This window comes from Entelurus aequoreus, linkage group LG25 (assembly GCF_033978785.1).
Source record: "Entelurus aequoreus isolate RoL-2023_Sb linkage group LG25, RoL_Eaeq_v1.1, whole genome shotgun sequence".
NCBI classification, from domain to species: Eukaryota; Metazoa; Chordata; class Actinopteri; order Syngnathiformes; family Syngnathidae; genus Entelurus; species Entelurus aequoreus.
In genome coordinates, this window is record NC_084755.1 from 40,846,299 (window position 1) to 40,863,551 (window position 17,253).

General features: G+C 36.7%; 2 protein-coding genes across 3 annotated transcripts in view; both read left to right on the top strand.

The window, feature by feature from the left end:
* smurf2 (SMAD specific E3 ubiquitin protein ligase 2) overlaps window positions 1–4,864 on the top strand; it is a 170,662-nt gene extending 165,798 nt beyond the window's left edge. Inside the window, exon 19 of the mRNA XM_062037071.1 lies at window positions 2,306–4,864. Coding sequence (XP_061893055.1) covers window positions 2,306–2,405 — 100 coding nt within the window. The 3' untranslated portion in view covers window positions 2,406–4,864. The remainder of the gene's footprint in view (window positions 1–2,305) is intronic.
* A 2,534-nt stretch (window positions 4,865–7,398) lies between these two features.
* ddx5 (DEAD (Asp-Glu-Ala-Asp) box helicase 5) lies at window positions 7,399–16,310 on the top strand. 2 transcript variants are annotated; one of them, XM_062037072.1, is made up of 13 exons: window positions 7,399–7,566; window positions 8,149–8,323; window positions 10,658–10,754; window positions 10,830–10,963; window positions 11,036–11,101; window positions 13,110–13,251; window positions 13,327–13,487; window positions 13,576–13,748; window positions 13,824–13,934; window positions 13,992–14,053; window positions 14,235–14,294; window positions 15,278–15,499; window positions 15,648–16,310. In XM_062037072.1, the coding sequence occupies exons 1-13, from the start codon at window positions 7,520–7,522 to the stop codon at window positions 16,025–16,027; spliced, it is 1,830 nt and encodes a 609-aa protein (XP_061893056.1). In that variant the 5' UTR covers window positions 7,399–7,519; the 3' UTR covers window positions 16,028–16,310. The 2 variants fall into 2 exon arrangements, with proteins under 2 accessions (XP_061893056.1, XP_061893057.1); XM_062037073.1 differs by having other exon boundaries at window positions 15,278–15,512; window positions 15,648–15,816.
* The last annotated feature ends 943 nt before the right edge of the window (window positions 16,311–17,253 follow it).

Here is a 17,253-nt window from a genome sequence, read left to right on the forward strand (position 1 = left end):
ATATATGTAATAAATCTTTATCAACTGGAACTTTTCCTGACAAAATGAAAATTGCTAAAGTTATTCCAATTTATAAAAATGGTGATAAACACATGGTCTCAAATTATAGACCTGTGTCTCTACTACCTCAATTTGCAAAAATTCTTGAGAAATTATTTGTAAATAGACTTGATCAGTTCATTGACAAACATGAGCTACTGAATGATCAGCAGTATGGCTTCAGGAGTAATCGATCTACATCCCTAGCAGTGATGGACTTTGTAGAAAACGTAGCTACAGCAATAGAAAAGAAACAACACACCGTTGGAGTATTTATTGACTTATGTAAAGCTTTTGACACAATCGATCATTCCTTACTTCTGCAAAAATTGGAAAAGTATGGCATAAGAGGTGTTTCACAACAGTGGTTAAGTAGTTATTTAAGCAATAGATCTCAATATGTGGAAATTAATAAGACTAAATCACAGCCAAGAAGAGTAACTTGTGGGGTGCCACAAGGCTCGGTATTGGGACCTAAGTTATTTATACTATATTTAAATGATATTTGTTCAGTGTCTAATAAATTGAAATTTATTATGTTTGCAGATGATACAAATGTATATTGTTCAGGAGAAGACTTGAAGGAAGTGTTGAGGATAATAGAGGTTGAGTTGATTCAGCTAAAAAAATGGTTTGATATTAATAAGTTATCATTAAATGATAAGAAAACTAAGTTTATGGTGTTTAGTGGTGCAAGGACAAACTGTGAAGCAAAATTAAAATTAAATCAAGTGGAAATTGATAGAGTATATGAAACTAAATTCTTGGGAATAATAATTGATCATAAATTATGTTGGAAACCGCATATTGAATATATAAAGGGAAAAATATCCAAATCCATTGCTATTCTTTATAAAGTAAAACACATGCTGAATAAGAAATGTTTGCATATGTTATATTATTCTTTTATTTTTCCATATTTAACATATTGTGTTGAAGTTTGGGGAAATGTTTATAAAACAAACGTAGACCCAATAATTAAACTTCAAAAAAGGGTCATTAGAATAATACACAAAGCGTGCTACTATGAACATACCAATCCATTATTTATAAGTTCTAATGTGTTAAAATTTTCAGATATTGTGTTTTTAAAAACAATGGAAATTATGTTTCGAGTAAAGAACAACAGCCTTCCAGCTTGTATTCTTAGGTTATTTCAATTAAGAGGAGTAAACTATAATTTACGGGGGATATTGGTTTTCGAAATATGTAAAGCAAGAACAAATACAAAATACAAATGTATTTCAGTTTTAGGAGTTAAATGGTGGAACAAGCTCAGTGATGAGTTGAAGACATGTACTTCTTTGTTAAGGTTTAAGAAAACATTGAAAGGTGAAATAATTGAAAATTATAAAATATAGCAACGATTACTTTCATCCCATTGATTTTTTTTTTTCTTTTTAATGTTGATGTTCCAGGTAATCTTATTTTCAGTGAAGGTATAGGATAGGCAAATATAAGCCTTGGCTTCAGGCTATTCCTTTTTCGGTCATGCTTTTTTCTTTTCTTTTCTTTTCTTTTTGTGTGTAAATGTGTATGATTGTTATATATGTATAATTTGTACTGTACTGTCACACAAAATGGTTAATGGTTGATCATATGACCGAAATAAACTTATTTCATTCATATATATATGTGTGTGTGTATATATATATATATATATATATATATATATATATATATATATATATATGTATATATGTGTGTGTATATATATATATATATATATATATATATATATATATATATATATATATATATATATATATATATATATATATATATATATATATATATATATATGTATATATATATATATATATGTATATATATATACACATATATATATGTGTGTGTGTATATATATATATATATATATATATGTGTGTGTATATATATATATATATATATATATATATATATATATTAACTATGATGTAACATATTAACTATGATGTAACAATATTAACTATAAAGGATTCCTTAGGGTGAGGATCAAGAAACTTTGTTATTTCTGTGGGCTTTTTATTCCCCACATGCGGTTGCTTATTTGTGCTTGCTTTTCTGTCTCCACCATAAAGCAAAAGCCAATGTTGATCAACAATATTTTGCATAAACCCAACAAATTGTGTGCACATTTTAGGAGGGTGCACTTCTTAAAGATGAAACCGGGAATTGTCAGGTTATGGAAACTTGCTCTCAGGGTTGTTGTGAGTAAAATGTGCTCCAAAAGTATTTACTTCTACACACTTGTCTTCTCTTCCAGTTTCAACCGGATCGACATTCCGCCCTACGAGAGCTACGACAAACTGTACGACAAGCTGCTGACCGCCATCGAGGAGACGTGCGGCTTCGCTGTGGAGTGACTGGAAAAGTGGGCGCCAATCCTGGACGAGTGTGAGCTCCAATGAGCAACATATTTCATCTTTTAGTATCCAGAAGACTGCAGCTGCTAAAAACTCACCTTTTCTCCTTTCACCAAGCATTTTTCTAAACACCAAAACATGTAGCAACACCCACACACACACACACACACACAATTGGTGTGTTGGCCAGAGTACAGGGTAAGAAGGTAACCACAAGCACTCGCGGCAGGACAAAAAGCACTCGATGCCAGGACGACACACTGAACCCTCTCCAAAGACGCTAGCATCGCACCCGCAACCCTCTTTTACACACGGCATCTTTTCATGTCCCAGCGGGAATGGAAAGAAGGATATAATATATCTAATTTATTATTACAAGTCCCCTTTCTTAAAGCCAGGAAAGTTTCATTGGGATGACCAAAGTTTTGGGCACCGGCTAGGATGTGGTACCAGGAGCCCTCACCTTTCTGCACCGCCGCTCTACCATCGGAGCCACGCTTTTTTTGTTTCACGCAAAAGGGGTTTGGATTTTCAAACACAAAAAAGATGAACTCATAATTTCACACAAAAAGCTTCTTTTTTTTTTGAATGAAATCAGTCAAAAGTCAGCAGAGCCTTTAAAAACATACTTTATTTGTACTACACACTAAAATGTTGAAGTCTGGACTCTACAATTAGGACTTTGAATGATTTTCTACAGGGTTTGTTTGTTTTTTACCCTCCTTGACCCACAATTGTGATTTGTATTTATTTTCAAGGTTGTTGTTTTTCACTCTCCACTCTACAATTATGAATTTGAATGATTGTCTGCAGGTTTTTTTTTGTTTGTTTTCACTCTTTACTCCCAAATTATATTTTTTTAATTATTTTTTCCTTTTTTTGTTTTGTTTTTTTGACTCTAAACTCCACAATAATGAATTTTAATGATTTTCTCTGGGTTTTTTTTCACTCTTTACTCCACGATTATGAAATTTAATTATCTTTGTGGGTTTTTTGTTTTTTTTCACTCTTAACTCCACAATTATGAATTTTAATTATTATCACCAGTTTTTTTGTTTATTTTTAAACTCTTGACTCTACAATTGTGATTTTTTTATGATTTTCTCTGGGGTTTTATTTGTGTTGGTTTTTTTGGGGGTTTTTTTTCACTCTCAAATCCACAATTATTCACTCTCCACAATTATGAATTGCAATGATTTTCTCCGGGTGTTTTTTTTATTTATTTTTTACTCTCAAATCCAAAATTATTAATTTTAATTATTTTCTCCGGGATTTCTTTTTTTTTGTTAGTTTGTTTTTCACTCTTGACTCCACGATTATGAAATTTAATTATCTTTGTGGGTTTTTGTTTTTTTTCACTCTTTACTCCACAATTATGAATTTTAATTATTATCTCCAGTTTTTTTGTTTATTTTTAAACTCTTGACTCTACAATTGTGATTTTTTTATGATTTTCTCCGGGGTTTTCTTTGTGTTGTCTTTTTTGGTTTTTTTTTTCACTCTCAAATCCACAATTATTCACTCTCCACAATTATGAATTGCAATGATTTTCTCCGGGTGTTTTTTTATATATTTTTTACTCTCAAATCCAAAATTATTAATTTTAATTATTTTCTCCGGGATTTCTTTTTTTTTTTGTTAGTTTGTTTTTCACTCTTGACTCCACGATTATGAAATTTAATTATCTTCGTGGGTTTTTGTTTTTTTTCACTCTTAACTCCACAATTATGAATTTTAATTATTATCTCCAGTTTTTTTGTTTATTTTTAAACTCTTGACTCTACAATTGTGATTTTTTATGATTTTCTCCGGGGTTTTCTTTGTGTTGTTTTTTTGGGGGGGTTTTTTCACTCTCAAATCCACAATTATTCACTCTCCACAATTATGAATTGCAATGATTTTCTCCGGGTGTTTTTTTAATTTATTTTTTACTCTCAAATCCAAAAACTATTAATTTTAATTATTTTCTCTGGGATTTCTTTTTTTTTGTTAGTTTGTTTTTCACTCTTGACTCCACGATTATTAATTTGAATTACTTTCTCCGGGTTTTGTTTTTTGTTTTTTAAACTCTCGACTCTACAATTATGATTTTTTTTATGATTTTCTCCAGGGTTTTCTTTGTGTTATTTTTTTTTTTTTTTCCACTCTCAACTCCACAATTATGAATTGAAATGATTTTCTCCGGGTGTTTTTTTCCCACTCTCCACCCCACAATTATAAATGGAATGATTTCCAAAGTTCCTTCCCACCTTGAAAGGGTGAGGTGCTCAAATGTTAGTTTTCTTCAGCACTCGCACATGCGATGACGTGTTTGTGCTTTCCAAGACTTCTTCCTGGCCACATTCTCAGGGGACATTTTCTACTTTCCCGAGTCGTGTCAACACTTTGGTCACAGTTGTGATCTGCTTTGCCACCGTTGATTGTGGATCTATGAATGTTTTCTACAAAAAAGGAAAGACTTAACATTTGCAAAGACAGAAAAGGAGGTGTAGCAAACGTTGACTCGAGAGGTGAGGACGTCACTTCTCTGCTCACTGCTACTTTTCTATCATGACTTTTACTTTTGTCACAGCATGATCCACTCCACTATTATCTGCCACAATTCTAACCTATGTTAACACCAGCCTTTTCTATTTGTCTGTCTTTAGTTGCAATTAAACTTGCCTTCGTCTAGCGATGGAAGGCCTTGTACAAAATAAGTCTTGCCTTTTTCCCCCAAATGAAGATGTGAACATTTCCACATAACTTTTCTTTACTTGACCACTTTCATACAAGTTGCACACGTCAGCTTTTATTGTACCGCACTAAATCCATTTGTGTTCATTTGATCGCTGTCCCAATCCAGTTCTTGTCAAATAGTTGGGGTCAGACCTGGGGAGCGTTCTTTACCATCAAAGACCAGAAGAATAGTCTGGGGGACATTCTGCTTTTCAGCTAGCATTTTGAGGGGAATGCAGTCCATGGAATTGTTCATCATTTTGTCCTCATCTTTTCATCCAGGCCTGTTTATTTTGTCTTTGCCAATAAAAAGCCAGCTCTGATCTCCAAGCTATGAACATAAACAGGTATTTATCATTTATGTTGGTACTTGACGCAAGCTTACTGTTAGCATGGAAGCTTTTTTCTCTCATTTTACAGGTATACACCTCAGAATCCTTTTTTTGGTACTTGACACGTTTACTGTTAGCATGTTAGTTTTTTAAAGTTATTTTTACGGTTCAAAATAATTTTTTCCAGTACTTGATGCATGTTTAGTTAGCATGCCAGTTAGCGTGTTAGCTTATCTACCTAACTTTACAGGTATACACCTCAGAATCATTTATGTTGGTACTTGACGCAGGCTTACTGTTAGCATGTTAGCTTTTTTTCGCTAATTTTACAGGTATACACCTCAGAATCCTTTTTTTGGTACTTGACACGTTTACTGTTAGCATGTTAATTTTTTAAAGTTATTTTTATGGTTCAGAATAATTTTTTCCAGTACTTGATGCATGTTTAGTTAGCATGCCAGTTAGCGTGTTAGCTTATCTACCTAACTTTACAGGTATACACCTCAGCATAATTGATGTTGGTACTTGACGCAGGCTTACTGTTAGCATGTTAGGTTTTTTTTCGCTAATTTTACAGGTATACACCTCAGAATCCTTTTTTTGGTACTTGACACGTTTACTGTTAGCATGTTAGTTTTTTTTAAGTTATTTTTACGGTTCAGAATAATTTTTTCCAGTACTTGATGCATGTTTAGTTAGCATGCCAGTTAGCGTGTTAGCGTATCTACCTAACTTTACAGGTATACACCTCAGAATCATTTATGTTGGTACTTGACGCAGGCTCACTGTTAGCTTTTTTTTGCTAATTTTACAGGTATACATCTCAGAATCCCTTTTTGGTACTTGACACGTTTACTGTTAGCATGTTAGCTTTTTTTAAAAAGTTATTTTTACGGGTATATACCTCAGAATATTTTTTTCCAGTAATTGATGCATGTTTAGTTAGCATGCTAGTTAGCATGTTAGCTTATGTACCTAACTTTACAGGTATACACCTTAGAATCCTTTTTTATGTACTTGACATGTTTACTGTTAGCATGTTAGCTTTTTTAAAGTTATTTTTATGGGTCAGAATAATTTTTTCCAGTACTTGATGCATGTTTAGTTAGCATGCCAGTTAACGTGTTAGCTTATCTACCTAACTTTACAGGTATACACCTCAGAATCATTTATGTTGGTACTTGACGCAAGCTTACTGTTAGCATGTTAGCTTTTTTTTTGTTATTTTTACGGATATATACCTCAGAATATTTTTTTTTCAGTACTTGATTCCTGTTTAGTTAGCATGCTAGTTAGCGTGTTAGCTTATTTACCTACCTTTACAGGTATACACCTCAGAATTTTTTTTTTGGTACTTGACACGTTTACTGTTAGCATGTTAGCTTTTTTTTAAGTTATTTTGACGGGTATATACCTCAGAATAATTGTTTTCCAGTACTTGATGCATGTTTAGTTAGCATGCTAGTTAGATATTTTTAGTTTGTTTAATTTTCTTTTCGTAGTTTTTTTTGTATAATATTAAATACTATAGCACAATATAAATAATTTATGTTGTTCTTTATTGAGATATATAAGCGTAAATATGATCCTCATTTGGCAAAAGAATGTCAATTCGGTGAAGAAAGAAACGCCGTGCGATCACGTTGAGCTCGGCCCTGATGACGTCACTTACCGTACAAGCCGCATTGCCGGTTTCTGGTTGGAACATATTCTTCCGCGCACAGCGGCTGTTCTGAACACAGCGACGGGGCGAAACATAGGGACGTGACTATATATTTATATATTTGTTATGGTGAACATATTTGAACGTTAAAAATTGCCCAGCTGTCGGAAGGACGCCAACGCGTCGTGTAACTCCCGTTTCGTTTGTCTTCCATTACATATCGCGGCAGTCTCAAGTTGCGGATGAATACGGCGGAAGTCGAACTTCCGCCTACTATATAAGCCGGACCTCCTTTATTCCTCGCCGGCATTTCAGCGCGATACCGGCAACGACGTCAACTTTCTGCCAGGGAAACATATTTATCTGTTTTTTTTATCATTTAAACGTAACAAGTAAGCAACATGCCAGGATATTCCGACAGAGACCGCGGTAGAGACAGAGACCGAGGGTAAGTACATTTTCCCACTTCTTCAACGTCCCCCCCCTTGTGAGAAAATGGCTGACCGGCATCGAGCAAGATAATGACTCAGGAAAAACACGCTTTAAATTTCGAAAAAACGCTTGAATTTTTGTTCTTTATTCTTACTTGGTGTTATTTTTAACTGTTGCGAATCGCGGCAATGTTAAGTTGGGTAAAAGCAGCCTGGTGTATTTTGGCTGGAGGCCTAGTTAGGCCTTGTGCGGCCTCCGTTAGCTTCAGGCTAGCTTTGTTAGCTCGACGTTACTCGACGCTAAACGTTAAAATATCCCCGATATAGACCGGAAATGCGGTCAAGATAACTATTACGACGTTAAGGTCGAGTCAAATGGCGTGTTTATGCGATAGCACGAGTTGCTATCATTTGGAGCTAACCGGCCGGTCGCCATGTGGCAACAAGGAGTGTTATCGCGCATACAAAATGCCGGCTGCGTCCATTGTTCCTCTACTGGCGGGAAAGTATATGACACCTCGTCAACTTCCCTCAACTATGACTCACTTACACGTCCCAGCCTCCGTACTTTGTCTGATTTGAGCGACCGTGTGTTTCAGCTATGGCGGCGGCCCTCCTCGCTTTGGCGGCGGCCGAGGTGGCGGCGGTGGCGGGGGAGGAAAGTTCGGCAACCCCGGCGATCGCCTGCGGAAGAAACACTGGAACCTGGACGAGCTGCCCAAGTTCGAGAAGAACTTCTACCAGGAGCACCCTGACGTCACCAGGAGACCCATGGTGGGTATAGCGTGAGCATGTGGTGTGGGGAAACTTTGCTTTGATTTTGATTTTTTTTATTAAGGATCCCCATTAGCTGGTTGCCTCAACAACCCACTAGTCTTCCTGGGGTCCACAATTCAATACAATTACAAGTAAAAGCATATAATTATAACTACACGATGCAGAAACAAATATAAGCATCAATAAGAAAACAAGCAAACAATTTACAGTCACAGAATAATTACCATATAAATATAACTACACAATATAAAGCCAAACAAATCAACGAGCAAACTAATTTAAAGACCCAGATAAAGTATTACTTTCTTTTTAAAAACCTGTTTACTTTCAATGCCGGTTAGAATTTGAGGCAGGTTATTCCAGAGCGATAAAGATTTATAAATAAAAGATTTCCGCAAAGCATTCTTCCTGGGACGAGGGAGTACAAAATGCCCCTCACTGGACGCCCTGGTATTGTGCTAATGTATAGTGCTACTGTGAACTATTTGGGCCATGAGAAAAGCAGGAGTTCTACCCAACAACCTGTTCTGCACTGTTAGCCAGGAAAGAGAAGCATGCATTTGGTTCACATTGGTTCTTAGTGAACAACCAAGAACCAGCCTTGCTGCCCTATTCTGGACAATCTGCAGCTTACTGTTCTCACCACTTGCAGCAGACGCCCAGACTGTAGCACAATAGTCAAGATGACACAAGACTAAACTCTTAACAATCTGACAAAGAAGAGGTGGATCAACAAAAGCAGCACATTTCCTTGAAATACCAACAGCCCTTCCCATCTTTGTAACTATAACACTGATATGTTTTGACCAGGATAGAGTGCAGTCCAGCATCACTCCAAGGAGCTTGGCACTTCTGAACTGTTGAGATACCTAGCTCCAGATCCAACTTTGGGTCACAAAATAACCCTTGCCTAGTCCCCAATATAATACTTTTTGTTTTTGAGATGTTAAGGACAAGTCTTTGATCAGGAAAATAACAAAAATGCGCAGCTTATTCCAAAATGATTGTGTGTCTATGTAATTGCGCTCTGGGATAATGTGAATGACATCTGCTGGGTCAAAACGTGATCCCTTCCTAACAGGTATTTACTTACCAACAAAGTCAAAGAGATATCTTTTTAAAATCATTCATGGTTATTAACCTCTAAAGTCTATGATGGTTAGATACAAGAAGGACATTGATGTTACCTGCACCTTATGTAACATGCATGTTGCATCTTATGTAACATGCATGTTGCATCTTATGTAACATGCATCCAGACAGTTTACCACCTGTTTTGGACTTGTGAAAGCACTTGAACACTATGGCAGGGCATCTGTCGCTTCATCCTGGACAATATTCATGACAAATTTGTGCTTTTTCTTTATTTTAGTTTATTTTGAACATGAACACACTTACAGTATAATACATCATAATTTCATATCATTTCACTTTTCATCATGTCTGAAAAGGAGTAGGAAGAAGCAAAGCTTATTTAATCCTACCCCTTTCCTACTTCAGAGCGTTTACAAATATATAGGATCATTTACTGACTTTTTTATATATTAAAATAACGTCTGTGAATTAGTATACACAACAGTTTTGTAATATGTAATTTAATTCAGTCATTAACATACTGAGATGAATATCTTACTTTCAATAAGGTTGAAAGTATTTCTCATAATTCTTCTTTGTACTTTGTAAGCACTATTATTTTGAACAACCTTTTAAACTGGATCACATCCGTACAATGTTTAACTTCTTTACTTAATCCATTCCATCATTTAATTCCACATACTGATATGCTAAAGGTTCTAAGTGTTGTACGTGCATACAAATGTTTTAAATTATTTATTTTTTAAAGATTTACACTGTATGGAAAAAAAATTGAAAATGAATTTGACCTTTTGCAGCCTCATTATATATACTATTGGCTAAGTTTTTATATTCATAAATGTAAGTTTCTCAATACCCGACCTGTTTTGTTGCGCCTTTAAAAAAGAATTGGAACTCTACGTTAAAACACTCTCTACCTCTAACAACCAAAAAAGCTGTGAAAACGATGATGCTGTGCTCCAAATTTAAGTTATTGAGTGAGCCTAAGGCTTTGCACTTTGTTATATATATATATGTTGCATTCTATTTTAGTTACTTTGAATTTACAACCCCCTAGTGCTGTTTTGTACTGTTTTTGTACTTTGATTATTTCTCAACTGTTTGTAAATGTTGAAATTTATAAATAAAGGTTTATAAAAAAAAAAAAGCATGAGCATGTGGTGTTATGCAACATGTTGTGCACGTGTTGCAGTTACATCATCACCGAAACTTACACTACCGATTCCTTTATTGTAGCAAGAAGTGGAGAACTACAGGAGGGTGAAGACTATCACCGTGAAAGGAAGGAACTGCCCAAATCCCATTGTAAATTTCCATGAAGCAAGCTTTCCATGTAAGTTGACGGAAGTTATCTTTAAGCATTTTACAATGGATTTTTGTACTGATGTGTCTATTTCCCCCTCACCAGCATATGTCATGGATGTGATCAACAAGCTAAACTGGACTGAACCGACCCCCATTCAGGCTCAGGGCTGGCCTTTAGCATTGAGTGGCCATGACATGGTTGGCATTGCACAAACCGGCTCTGGCAAAACCCTCTCGGTATGTAACTGACGAAAATGGTTTGATACAACCATGACTTTGGTTTTTACATTTTGTACATTCTTTTCACAGTATTTGTTGCCTGCAATTGTTCACATCAACCACCAGCCTTTCTTGGAGCGTGGCGATGGACCTATTGTAAGTATTTTACACCGCCAGTTTTTAAGTAACTGCTGTAATCGATAACCGCTTTGTGATAAACTCCTGGTTAGCTGAAAGTGCTCATTTACAGGAGAAAGGAGCTGGCTATCTAGCTTAAATGTTAACATTTACATAACATTACAATTTACCCCCATCGAAACTTATCTGGACACATTGCTCTCGGCGCACCATAGATATTCAAATGTGCACATTGAACCTACAAGCTGTGCACTTAACAGAGCAATCGACTTGTGCTCAGAGAAATATAACCTTAAAGGAAGATGTCATTTAAAGCATTTGTACGCCCGTACAACACTTACAGGCTTTGAGCATATGAGTATGTAGAATTAAATGATGGAATGGATTAAACAAAGCACCAATATCAGTTTAAGAGACTGTTTACAAAGTACACAGAACAATTATGGTGAAACATATTGAACCTTTTAAAACATTTTTAGATAAAGATAATTTATGTATTTGTTTACTTACTATGGTATATTACTTATTTATTCTCTGTTCTGTTACAGAGAACAAGGACTGGGACAAAATTGCTATAGTATGAAAAGGGGCAGGGTTAAAGATCAGCTTCTTCCTTCTCCTTTTCGGACATGATGTGATGCATTACATTGTATTGTATGCATGTTCGAAATAAACTGAACCAGTTCTGTTATTTTTACTTAATTGCATTGGAAGCATGACATATTTCCAGTTGTTTCAATACAGCATGTCCTAAAAGGAGTAGGAAGAAGAGTTTATTTATTAATCCTGCCCATTTTCATATAGCAGTTTTATCCCGTTTCTTTGTTCTCTGTAACAGAGGTTATTGAATAAGTATACCATAAGTACACCAATAATACATAAGTAATCTTGACTAGGGCTGCAACAACTAATAGATTAAAATTGATTATATAAATAGTTGGCGATTAATTTAGTCATCAATTCGTTGGATCTATGCTATGCGCAGAGGCAATTTTATTTTTATTTTTTTTAGTTAGTATTATTTATTTATTTTTTAAATAAACCTTTATTTATAAACTGCAACATGTACAAACAGCTGAGAAACAATAATCAAGATAAGTATGGTGCCAGTATGCTGGTTTTCTTCAATAAAATACTGGAAAGAATAGAAATGAAGTTTGTCTCTTATCTGATGATTAATTGAAGTAATAGACAGATTAATCGATTATCAAATTAATCGTTAGTTGCAGCCCTAATCTTGACTATTTGGTTCAATATATTTATGCTAAATGTACTTTGTGAACACTTGTAGTTTGAACAGTGTCTCTTAAATTTTTAAATTTTCCCTCGTGTTATATTGAATGATGTATAAATCAGATGGTTTGCCTTTTTATATAAAATAACGATAAACCTTTACAAATTATGGGATAAATTCATTTGAACACTAGCAAAAAGGCTCTTGGCAGGACAATATTTAATTCTTCTGTCCTAAAAATATATTGTATAATTTCTGCAAATAAAATGTTGAAAGATGTCACTGTATATAGTTTTTGAGCACATCCAACAATGCTGTGGTAACTAATCATATGAAGGATATTGTTACATCCATGACCACAAGCTACTTATTCAAAATGTAATATTGTCTTGACATCAAACCGTAAACATCTGAGCAGACCTCAACCCCAAAAGCCTTTTAAGGCCTTTAATCTGATTGGTTAGATTAGCAAACACAAACTGATATGGTTCTTCAAATTACATTTTGAGAAATGATAGTCTTCACTGGTTTTCAGATTTCTGACAATGATCAGAACCTTTTTGCCCAGATGAGTTGGGCCATAGCGGTTGCACCCCAGTACTGTTTTTGTGGATACCAAATAGTGGGCTGACTCTTAGATGAAGTCCTTTTTTCAAAATGGGTCCTCTTGTAAGTGCACATTGTCTTTATAAAAAAAAAAGACTATTTGAAATGGGAATAAGTATCATGATGTTGATGTGATTTGCATATTAAAGATGAACTTACCAAACTTTGTCATGTTTGTGTTGCCAGTGCTTGGTGCTTGCCCCGACGCGTGAGCTGGCACAGCAGGTGCAACAAGTGGCTGCAGAGTACGGCAGAGCTTCTCGCCTCAAGACCACCTGTATCTACGGTGGCGCACCCAAGGGGCCACAGATTCGTGATCTTGAAAGAGGTAAGGGCGTGACTGCTGATTGGTCATGATTTCTGGTGTTGAGATGTCATCTTTTAAAATGTTTTTCCTTCAAAGGTGTGGAGATTTGTATCGCAACTCCAGGCCGGCTCATTGACTTCCTTGAAGCCGGAAAGACAAATTTGCGTCGCTGCACTTACTTGGTGTTGGACGAGGCTGACAGAATGCTGGACATGGGCTTTGAACCTCAGATCAGGAAGATTGTGGACCAAATCAGAGTAAGTGTTTCTTTAATTGACTACTAGACTTACAGCTGGCATTCATCTGAACCCCAGTTAAGTCTTACATTTGTGTATATATACACAGCCTGACCGTCAGACACTCATGTGGAGTGCCACTTGGCCCAAAGAGGTGCGTCAGCTGGCTGAGGACTTCCTCAAAGACTACGTGCAGATCAACGTCGGTGCTCTGCAACTGAGCGCCAACCACAACATCCTGCAAATTGTTGATGTGTGCAACGATGGCGAGAAAGAAAACAAGTGAGTACTCTTTGTATTTGTAAAGATGGTCCTCCAGCAAACCATGGAAATAACTTTGTGTTTTTCTTGTGAAAGACTAATTCGCCTGCTGGAAGAAATCATGAGTGAGAAGGAGAACAAGACCATCATCTTTGTAGAGACCAAGAGGCGATGTGATGACCTCACCAGGAGGATGAGGCGGGATGGGTAAGTTATGACTGTCCCTAATACATGAACATACATTAATGACTTGAAATGTTGTAGATGGCCAGCTATGGGTATCCATGGAGATAAGAGTCAGCAGGAAAGAGATTGGGTTCTTAATGGTGAGTTGACATGTCTTGACTCATTTAGTTTACTAGTTGCTAATGTCTTTGTCCCAATGTTTCAGTTTAAATACAGCATATTTAGTTTACTAGTTGCTAATGTCTTTGTCCCAATGTTTCAGAGTTTTAATACAGCATATTTAGTTTACTAGTTGCTAATGTCTTTGTCCCAATGTTTCAGAGTTTAAATACGGCAAGGCTCCCATTCTCATCGCTACAGATGTTGCCTCCAGAGGTCTAGGTCAGTATCCTCCCTGAAGTGTCTGAAATGTTTCAGAAAGAAAGTATCTGCTTTCTTTAACTCTTGTGCTTCTTTCCGAGTCTCTCCCCTTACCCAAAGGAGCAGTCGGTATGGCAGGGCCTTGGCATGACAAGCCCAGGTCTCCAGAGGGGGAAGGAGGATTCTTGGAGGTGTCCTGACTGGCGAGGCACGGGTCTCCCAGTTGTGCTCATAAACAGAGGTGACAAGGTCCGAGTGCAGCATATCGCGCTGGCCTATCTAAAAGTGGGGGTGTGCTACACACTCGCCTGTTCTCTGGCAACGGTTTGGACTGCGTCACACACCCAGGCTCTGTAACTGTTCCAAAGGTGCTTTTGGTTGCGCAGACGTGTTGTAAAGCATGGGTGGCGTCGCTGTTGCAGTTCAACTTCTGTCGGATGAGCAGCTTGTAAGATCGATTGGAATCTCACCTCTGCAATAACATGGCTACTGGCGCTTTTGGTGACAGTGGACATGCTAGTTGGACACCCGTGGGCAAAAATCCAAGCTCACACTCCTCCCTCGCCTGCGTTACAAAGTCATGTCGAGACCTGCCAACGAGAGACTTTGATCACTGGGATAATCTTGCCGCCGGGGTGTAGGCGTCCTACCAAAGTCTTAGCGTTAGTGTAATGACTGCCATGGGAAAGGACTAGTCAATGCATACTCCAACCAGGGAAGACTTGATGGTGCTTCAGCCAAGGCCTGGAGAGTTTTTTTTTATTCCCCCCCCAACTCCTCCTCAATCCCCTCGATTAAAGCCTATGGAGTGTGCATCGTTTCTCTCTTCCCACCGTAGTCTAACGCCATTTGACTCGCAGCCTGTTGGACTTTTGTCGCGTTCCCCGCACCACGATGCTACTAACACTGCTGTGTCTGATCTGGTTGTTGTGGTGGCGCCGGCGCACGTCTTTTGTGTGCTGTCCTCCTCTTCCTTTTTGCCACACCGCAACACAATCTTGCAGATGTTGAGGACGTGAAATTTGTCATCAACTTTGACTACCCCAACAACTCTGAGGACTATATCCACCGCATCGGCCGGACGGCCCGTAGCCAAAAGACGGGCACGGCGTACACCTTCTTCACCCCCAACAACATGAGGCAGGCCAGCGACCTCGTCTCTGTGCTCCGCGAGGCCAACCAAGCCATCAACCCCAAGCTCCTCCAAATGGCGGAAGTCAGAGGAGGTAAATCAAATTGGTGAGATACAGAAACTGCGCTGTCAACGGCAGCCATTTTATTTCTCTGCTGCTTGTTAAAGACCATGGATGCTTCTTTAGGTGGATGTTACCATGCCTCAAAACAATCCAACGTGTCTGTCCCTTGCTCCCGCAGGTCGTTCAAGGGGAGGGAGAGGTGGTGACTTTGACCGCCGGGATAGGTATTCTTCAGGAAGGAGAGATTATGGCAGTTATCGGGATAGGGACGGCGGTCGAAGCTTTGACAACGGACCAAGCAAGTCATTCAACACAAACACTCAAAATGGAGGCTACGGCGCCAACAACAACAACAATAGCGGTGGTGGCAGCAGCAACGGCTTCAGCGGGGGGAGCTACAACGGCAACAATGGACAGTCCTTCAACAACCAGGCAGCCGCCTTTCCCCCTCAGAACAACTTCCAGGGCCAGCAGAACGGCAACCAGTTCTCTTTCCCCCCGGCACAGGCTCCTCCCCCCCTGGTGTCCTACGCTATGCCACCTCAGTTCCCCCAGTAAACGCAAGTAATTTATTGCTTTTTTGACATTTTAAGTTCCCACGTCTAGGTTGTTTTTGTATTTACACGACAGGGTTACAAACTACTTTTAAGATCAGCAGTGCAAACTATTAGTGTTGCACCTTTTCCCCCCCCTGCCACTTACTGCTATTTAATTTGTTACATTCCTTCATGTTTAGTTATGTTTTTGTACGGAGTACTGTCTCGTGTATCCTTGAAACTGATGTTACCTCCCACCATGGAAGTGCACTGCATGATCTTTCAATAAAACCTACAAAAACAGACTTAACTGTTTTTATTGAAACATTTTGTAACACAATACTCCTTCGTGGCCACCAGGTGGCAGCAAGGGTTTAATTGATTGAAGGCATCATACATATGTACACGAATGTATCAACAGGTACAAATGCATGTGTATATGTATACATGTGTTTAAATATACATTTGTGTGTGTATATGCATATATATATATATCACATGTGTGTGTGTGTGTGTGTGTATATATATATATATATATATATATATATACACAGTGGGGCAAACAAGTATTTAGTCAGCCACCCATTGATTGTCAATGGGTGGCTGACTATCTATATATATATATATATATATATATATATATTACTCATACATATATATATACATATTTGTGTGTATATATGTATACACGTGTGTGTGTGTATATATATATATATATATATTATATATGTATGTATATATATATTATATATATATATATAATTACACATATATACATATATGTGTGTGTGTATGTATGTATTCATATACATATATATTTGTGTGTGTATATATGTATATACATATAGATATGTATTCATATGCATATATATTTATGTGTGTATATGTATATAGATATGTATAAATACATATCTATATATAGATATGTATACATATCTATGTATAGATGTGTATATATACATATATGTATATAGATGTGTATATATACATATATGTATATAGATATGTATATATACATATATGTATATAGATATGTATATATACATATATGTATATAGATATGTATATATACATATATGTATATAGATATGTATATATACATATATGTCTATAGATATGTATATATACATATATGTCTATAGATATGTATATATACATATATGTCTATAGATATGTATATATACATATATGTCTATAGATATGTATATATACATATATGTATATAGATATGTATATATACATATATGT

What these genes read in the sequence shown, in the direction of transcription:
- ddx5 (XM_062037072.1), top strand. Translation starts at nt 7,520, where the DNA reads ATGCCAGGATATTCCGACAGAGACCGCGGTAGAGACAGAGACCGAGG. An exon ending in CCATGAAGCAAGCTTTCCAT is followed by an intron (nt 10,755 to 10,829) that starts GTAAGTTGACGG and finishes CCCCCTCACCAG; the next exon opens with CATATGTCATGGATGTGATC. An exon ending in AAGAGATTGGGTTCTTAATG is followed by an intron (nt 14,054 to 14,234) that starts GTGAGTTGACAT and finishes CCAATGTTTCAG; the next exon opens with AGTTTAAATACGGCAAGGCT.